The 7,888-nt window shown below is 42.9% G+C and overlaps 3 protein-coding genes across 3 annotated transcripts; 2 read left to right on the top strand and 1 right to left on the bottom strand.

The window, feature by feature from the left end:
- Positions 1-2,189: 2,189 nt before the first annotated feature.
- On the bottom strand, positions 2,190-2,861 carry LOC129773354 (uncharacterized). The gene has a single exon (XM_055776951.1). The coding sequence runs from the start codon at positions 2,859-2,861 to the stop codon at positions 2,190-2,192; it is 672 nt and encodes a 223-aa protein (XP_055632926.1).
- A 3,210-nt stretch (positions 2,862-6,071) lies between these two features.
- Positions 6,072-6,632, top strand: LOC129777290 (general transcription factor IIH subunit 5). Its single transcript, XM_055783498.1, has 2 exons — positions 6,072-6,295; positions 6,446-6,632. Exons 1-2 carry the CDS (start codon positions 6,261-6,263, stop codon positions 6,630-6,632), a joined length of 222 nt encoding a protein of 73 aa, XP_055639473.1. The 5' UTR covers positions 6,072-6,260.
- A 74-nt stretch (positions 6,633-6,706) lies between these two features.
- LOC129777289 (zinc finger HIT domain-containing protein 1) lies at positions 6,707-7,235 on the top strand. Its single transcript, XM_055783496.1, has one exon. It carries the CDS (start codon positions 6,707-6,709, stop codon positions 7,178-7,180), a length of 474 nt encoding a protein of 157 aa, XP_055639471.1. The 3' UTR covers positions 7,181-7,235.
- The last annotated feature ends 653 nt before the right edge of the window (positions 7,236-7,888 follow it).

Genomic DNA, 7,888 nt, shown 5'->3' with positions numbered 1-7,888 from the left:
ATTTCTCCAGGCACCTTGGTTTAGAAATCTCTATTAGGGAACACATTTCGGTGGGAACAAAAGCTCCCCCTACTTTCGTGTGTTCTTTTTCTTCTTTTTGGCTTTAAGAGGGTTTGAACTTTTTAGTTCACTCGCCTCTAGGCTCTTTCGTGTGTTTGCAATGCCGATTTCGCTGCTTGGTTTTAAAGTCTGTGTTAGGGAACATTTTTCGATGAGAACAAAAGTCCCCCTACTTTCATGTATTTGCAATGCCGATTTCCCCAAGGCTGCTTGGTTTTGATGGCTGTGTTAGGGAAACCGTAAATCGGGCCAATCAAAACGATGCAGTTAGGGCGTTTAGATAACGCCTAATATTTTACAGTTATTCAATTGTGTATCTAATGAAAAACAACATTTTGTTAGTTGCGATAGATGCGTAGAAATATTCCCTATCAAGTGATGCAAACATCTCTCCTATCCAGTACGAAATGTTCGAGCTATAAGCATTCGAAATCTTTCATTTTTTCCTGCATGTTCTGTGTTTAGGTTTTCATTTTACCCTCCATATATTCCGGTTAGACGTAGTCCCACGTCAAAATATTTGTAATGAATATGTTGGTTGTTAAATAAAAATCAACTGATGTATTGTAAGTGTATTCAAATGTTTCAACGATCTACACATACGTGAAACGTTCGGGACACTTGTGTTCATACTTGTGTTTGACATACCGAAGAGTAAAGCGATTATTACCGACAAAAATTAAAAAAAAAAACACAAACCATTCCTTTTGTTAATACGATGTATTTCATTATCGAATCGAATCTTACATTCTCTTGAAAACATAATAGACAATAATTTCATTTATAATTTTTGTTTTAAAAGCGTGTTTATTTCACTCGGAAATCCTTAACAATTTACGCTTCACAGAAATGGAACACGAAGCTCAATGTCGTCTATATCGCGTTGTGTTTCAAGGTTGCCACATTTGCACAATCCGTCGAAGTCGAACAAATGACAGAATGCGATATTGCAATCGATTCGGGTAATTTTGACTCTATCGGATTTCGGAATACGGATGAGTATTTGTTCGAAAGATGAATCTGGAATTTTTGAATAGATTACACTATCGATTTGCCCAGGGCGTATTTTGTCGTCAATCTCAATTAAAAAAAGTTCATATGTTCATATGATATTCGGTTTTGCCATTCAACCGAATAAATCCAGCAAGGTGTGGGACCGAATGCGTGCAATGTTGTATTGAAGCTCATTCTTCATTTCATTCATTTTCTTGTTTAAACACACGTGCTGTAATATCATGACAGTGCATGCGTTTAGGCCTGGCAATAGCAAAGGCTGTGTCGGCGTTGCTCATGATAGCGTCTCGCAAATGAGCGTATTTTTCCTCACATTGCTTCTGATTGTCTAGAATCACAGCCGTTCGCTCTCTACCTCTCTATCGCTCAAAAGTAATTCTACGTCAAGATGGTGAACGTTAGGAACATTAGGAATGTTAGAACCATTGAAGAAGAAGATGGAGAGCGTCGTTTGAACGGTGTGTGTCTAAATTGAACTCCAGTTTATTGTTTCTTCTCCGAATCACATTTTCTCGCGTCGTTGTGCAATCGCCTACCATGACTCAAGCAATGTTTTTAACAACATACACATTGGATGTCTACAAGTGTTCTCCAGTTGGTGTTTTATTAGGATTGATGGCAATAACGTGATTGTCACCTTGCAATCCGAGCATGTATGATATGAAGAATTTAAATAATTCAGTATGTTTATTCAAAAAGTCTTCCAGCTCGCCGACAACACGCATGGCTTCAGCCGAATTGAGATTATTGACGCAAGTGTGAATGAAAGTTAGCCTCATCTGTCATTTAATAACGTACATAAATTCGTTCTCTTCGAAAAACGAAATAAGGGTCAACTATTTGTATATTATTTATACCAAAATACTAAAATCGCTATTAAAATAGGAGATGAGGTTGAACCTTCGAGGTTATATTTACTTTTATGTCAAATTTTAGAAAAAATAGAAATAAAAATTGTTTGGAATTTTTTTCTGCATAGCCTCCTAATCGATATTACTTGAAGAGTGAAAATCAATCACGTCTGTCTTTAGTAACAGTTAACAGTTGAATGAATCTTTATTGAAAAATTCAGAACGTCAAAGCCTCGGAGTTGCTGTGATCTTCAACACTCCTCCTTAATCCGAGACACCCACAAGTTCGCAAAAACGATGCTGCTTCTGGACGGCCAAGGGCTTCGTAAAACCATCAGCTGGCTGCTCGGTCGTCGATACGTAGGACAGCTGCGCCACTCCTTCCTGTAGGCTATTGTGCACGAAGTGATAGCGAATGCTCACGTGCTTCGTGCGAGGGTTGTATGATCCATTTGTCGCGATGCTGATTGCAGATTGGTTGTCGCAATTAAGAGGTATCGGATGCTGTTCCTCGAATATCTGCGACTGCAAGTTGTTCCACCACATGGCCTCCTGAATTGTACGCAACAGGGCCATATATTCTGCTTCACAGGATGACAAAGCGACGGTTGGCTGCTTTTTAACATTCCACGATATGGCTCCTCCTTGTAGCGTGAAAACGTAGCCCGTCGTCGATTTCCGGGTATCTGTATCTCCTCCCCAATCGGCATCGCTGTAGCCAACTAGCTCGGTAGATCCTTGCTTGGAATACTCCAACTTCTTCGTCGACGTTCCCTTCAAGTAGCGAATTATCTTCTTCACGGCTTCCCAATGTTGACGACCTGGACAGGCACTGAACTGACTAACAGCATTCATCGCAAAAGCAATGTCCGAACGAGTCACCTGAGCCACGAAAGTTAGACATCCAACGGCCTCCTTGAATGTAATTTTCTTCATCTCCTCGACTTCCAGCGGATTCTTTGGTCCCATCGATTTGTCCAGTCGTACGCTTGGATCTGCAGGCGTTGGTGCGCTTCGCTCATGCTAAACCGTTCGATGATTTCCTCAACGTACGCTTGCTGATCGAGCCCTAGCTTTCCTTCTGCTTGATCTCTCGTAATTCGGATACCCAAACAGAACATGGCTTCACCGAGATCCTTCATTTTGAACTGCTGGCACAAATACTTCTTCAGCTTCCGTTTCAGATTCCGATCGTTGGTGAAGATCAGAAAATCGTCAACGTAAATGGTGACGAACATCAGTATGTTTCCACGAATCATCCAGTACAAGCAACGGTCAACTGAAGAACGATTCAGCCCGAATTTCTGGAGCACGCTATCCAGCTGCGCATTCCATACTCGGCTTGACTGCTTCAAGCCATAGAGCGCTTTCTTCAAACGGCACACCTTTCTATTTCGTTGGTCGATCCCCTGCGGCTGCATCATGTAGATCTCCTCATCGTTCAATTCTCCTTGAAAAATGCCTTAACGCAGATCGTATCTGACCGCCAGCGCCATGAGGTAACGAATCGTCTCATATCGCACCACGGGAGAGTACACCTCGTCGTAATCCATACCTGACCTCTGCGAGCATCCTTTCACGACGAGACGAGCTTTGTACCGTTGAATGGTCCTATCAGGACCACACTTCGTCTTGAACACCCATTTGTTCCGAATAGCTTTTCGCCATTTCGGTAGATCCGCCAATACCCACGTGTTGTTATCGCTCAGTGACACCAACTCATCGTTCATCGCTTGAATCCAATGGTCCCTGTCCTTTGCAGAACTTCGTCGTAGGATATCGGGTCGTCCATCTCAAGTTCCCTGTCGGTTTTATCAGGAGGCAACTGGGGGGAAAGGCTATCACCAGAACATGCTCCATAGCTAATAAAATCATTGTACTTGGCTGGATAACAGCACTTCCGACCGCTGCGCCTTGGCCCTTGCTGCAAATCAGCTGGCCTTTCGAGTTGCGGCGGAAGCGCATTTTCAGCTGCATCTGCAACCTCTTCGTTGTGGATAGTATCGTCGGCGTCCTGGTATTCATCGTCCGAAATTCCACCAACTGGTGCTTCTTGCTGGTCTTGTACTTCTTGCTAACCTTCATCGGCTACACCCACAGTGCTTCGTGGTACCAGCAGGTCTTCAAACTGAAGCTCCATGAACTCCACCGGCTGTAGATCTTGGTCACACGCTGCTCTCGCATTCATCGCACCTTCTGCAAGGACCACAATATCTCGACTGATTTCGAACTTACCATTCTTCGGAGTATAGAGACGGTAGCCTTTAGTGTCCTCACAATAGCCGACGAAGATAACCTTTCTTGCTTTGGGGTCGAACTTCCTCCGCTTTATTTTCGGCACGTGCTTCATTACCTGATAACCAAATACCTTCAGGTGCTGTAAATTTGGCTTGCTTCCGGACCACGCTTCCTCCGGCGTTTTGTTACCCAACGATCGTGTCGGGCAACGATTCACCAGATAGGCAGCTGTTGAGATTGCTTCCGCCCAAAACTGCTTACAAAGCTTGGCATCGTTAAGCATACATCGTGCTTTCTCCACCAATGTCCGGTTCATACGTTCCGCCACCCCATTCTGTTCGGGCGTATATGGACATGTGGTTTGATGCCGGATACCTTCACTTTTCAGGAGATCACGGAAACCTCGGTTGATGTACTCCGTCCCATTATCTGTACGCAGAATTTTCAATTTTTTTCCGCTTTGTCTCTCAATTTTAGCTTTGAATTTCCGGAACGCACCTAAGGCCTGATCCTTCCGTTCGAGAAAGTACACGCCTACCTTCTTACTGGCATCGTCTACGAAGGTGATGAAGTAGCGACTGCCTCCAAACGATGGCACCTCTACCGGGCCGTATAGATCGGAGTGCACCAGTTCCAGCAATTCCTCCGATCTTGAGTCACTGGAAGGAAACGGAAATCGTGCCTGCTTACCCGTGAGACACGATTCGCAATCAGCGAGGGCTTCATTCTTGAAGTCGATTCCATCTGCCACTTCCTTGAGTTTCTTCAAGCTTCCGACATTCAAATGGCCGAGACGTCTGTGCCATAGCTCCACGCTGTTGACCAAAAACGATTTCTCCGACCGGCTCACACGATAGAGACCACCTTCTTCTATTCCGGTGATGACAAGTTCTCCTCTTTCATTCCAGACTTCGAATCTGTTCGCCATGAACACCACCTTGTTTCCGCGCTTGCAGATGGTTCTAACCGACAGCAGGTTGGTTGCTAGGTCCGGAATTTTTAAAACATTGGCAACGTCCACACTTCCTTCCAAAGTTTCCATCGAAGCCGTTCCCTTAGCAACGGCCTTCATGTTGCTGTTGTTTGCTGTTCCGACATCGTGATCCATATCAACCGTGTCAACGAAAATCTGGTCCGCCCGCGCCATATGCATGGTGGCACCGGAATCGAGATACCACTCGTCAGTCCTAACATCTCCCATAGCGAGGACACTGCACAAACCTTTCGACTATCCTGCCTTCACCGTCGACTTCCACCGTCCTTTGGTTCTGTGGGCATTCTGTGGGCGCAAATTGTTTGTGGATTGTGGAGCGCTCGTGAGACACGACTCGCGTGACGCTGTGGCTGAACCACAGTTTCTCGTGCTGGTCGTACCGGTCGGGTGATTGTGTTAGTAAATAAATATATCGCGCAAAACTGTGTGAATCAGACATTGTATGCGAGTGGCACGTTATTTACACCAAACTGCGACTGAATATGCGCTCCACCACGCTACGTTTGTGGCACGTATGAGTCGTGTTGGTGGTCTCGTGTTCTTTTACGAGCGCTATACGCTTCTCAATTTGCGCCTTGCCTGATAAGAAATGCGCGCATTCATCATTTTTATTGTTGGCATACGACAACACGGAGGTAAAAGTTTTGAATAATAAGTGCATTTTCGTCGAAAAATATTGGGGTTACGAATAGTGGTTCTGCTTGACATATAAGTTTACCAATTCCTGCTCGTAGGATATACCTATAAATAATAGGACGATAAAAAATGAGATAAATTGGTAGCATTAACCAAAAAAAAAAAATATTTACTAATTGTTTATCTCAGTGTACAAACATTTTAGTTGAAATTATTCTTCCCCTCTTTGGATATTCACCTCGGGGTCACCCTATTCAATATGTCACGTTTTGTCGGCTGTCATTCTCCAATAACAGTATCAAAACAATCGTCTCGAAATGCTCAGCATCGATTTCAGGGCAATAATTTCTGAGGTATTTGATGAATTATTTGCGTAAAGTTTGAGATCAAGTTCATTACTAAAAGTACTAAGATATTTCATTGAATTCGCTGAACAATCGTTGAAGTAGCTGAAAGCCAAGTTAGCAATGGTCAATGTTATGAAAGGAGTTCTTGTTGAATGGTAAGTTTTTACTCCAATGAATTAGATGAGGGAATATGTATCAGCTTGTCGTTCGATAAAAATCCTCCTCATGTTTTGGAACCAGATTTCCAGCAGTAGAAACAGGTCTTTGTTTTAAAGATTCTCATGATAATAATTATTCCCTTTTAGTGATCCTGCTATGAAACAGTTTCTGCTACATTTGGACGAAACTCAATCGCTGGGCCGCAAATTTATCATTCAGGATCTCGACGAGAGACATCTGTTCATTTCGACGGATATAATTGAAACGTTGCAAGCTCGTGTGGACGATTTGATGGACAGAATCAGCGTATCTCTGCACGAGAAAGAAGCATAAAAACTCTGGCTTGTCTCGAATCGAACGAATCAATTTTATTACGTTTATAGGTTTAAAATATTTGTTAAGAAGCAATGACATCGCGAGAGTCAGGGAGAATTCGCGATGCGGACAAAAAGCGAGTCCTTGACCAGGTATCACGCAAGCGTAGAGCTCGTAAAGCACTAGAAGCCCTCGAACAAGACAATTATCATGAAGATCCTCACGCTGATTTGGTCATGTCTAAGAAGGTGCCCAAATTTCAAGATAATCTGGACAGTTCGGGCGGCACAAAACGCAAGACTAAACGAACCAAGGGAGCTGAATATTACAGGGCGAAGTATAGGAAGACATTTCCCCAGCTACTGGAAGAGGACAGAACACAGCGACCAGATGCGCCGAACTATTTTACGGCAGCTGCACCACCATCCAAGGTGCCAGAGAGGCATTTTTGTGCGGTTTGTGGATTCCCATCGAGTTACACGTGTACCGCGTGTGGGACTCGATACTGTTGCGTGCGCTGTCTTGGAACTCATCAGGATACACGGTGCCTCAAATGGACAGCTTAGGATGCGATTGTTAATGTACATTACATAGGAATATACATACTTTAAAAATTTCAAATCTACTTTTTTCCCAATTTGTTTCAATGTAATACTTCACCGAATATAATATAATACATATGTATATCATATGGGGCCCTATTATATGAATTGAATCGGGAAATTGATGCAATCACCATCTCTATCACACCAAGCAAAATAACAGACAGAAAGCGAAACACGAGAAATCTCGTGAGCGGTCCGCAAAGTGTTAAGTGTATGTTTTAGAATGACAAGTTTGCCATTATACCTCGATGATTCGGTATTTCAATGTCATCTCTATTCGGGCTCATCCCATGATTAATTTGTTTGGTGCGTTAGTTTGCTGAATCAAACGCTGGTTCAAAAATAAGAAATACTTGGTTGCTCGTGAATAATGTAGTTGTAGAACATATGGGAATGTAATTTTATTTTCCCTTCTATAAATTACTCTAGAGGTAAAACAGCTCTGTCTTAGGGTGGGTTTAGACTAGTGATATATTCATGTGAAGAAATATGATGAGATTTATAGAAATCGCATCAGCCGTTTACACTAGCGTGAACTTCTATAATGAATATATTCATATTTTCGGTGAATTTATTCACCTGAAGTAGAACTGCATCCAACTTTAGTGATTTCTCACCAGTGAGAAATTCACAAGCGTTTACATATACTGAATTTATTCAAGTTATATA

This window comes from Toxorhynchites rutilus, chromosome 3 (assembly GCF_029784135.1).
Source record: "Toxorhynchites rutilus septentrionalis strain SRP chromosome 3, ASM2978413v1, whole genome shotgun sequence".
Taxonomy (NCBI): Eukaryota; Metazoa; Arthropoda; class Insecta; order Diptera; family Culicidae; genus Toxorhynchites; species Toxorhynchites rutilus.
The sequence above is the reverse complement of the archived record's forward strand: the minus strand, read 5'-3'. Positions and strand labels throughout refer to the sequence as shown.

What these genes read in the sequence shown, in the direction of transcription:
- LOC129773354 (XM_055776951.1), bottom strand. Translation starts at nt 2,861, where the DNA reads ATGAAGAAAATTACATTCAAGGAGGCCGTTGGATGTCTAACTTTCGTG.
- LOC129777290 (XM_055783498.1), top strand. Translation starts at nt 6,261, where the DNA reads ATGGTCAATGTTATGAAAGGAGTTCTTGTTGAATG. An exon ending in AAAGGAGTTCTTGTTGAATG is followed by an intron (nt 6,296 to 6,445) that starts GTAAGTTTTTAC and finishes ATTCCCTTTTAG; the next exon opens with TGATCCTGCTATGAAACAGT.
- LOC129777289 (XM_055783496.1), top strand. Translation starts at nt 6,707, where the DNA reads ATGACATCGCGAGAGTCAGGGAGAATTCGCGATGCGGACAAAAAGCGA.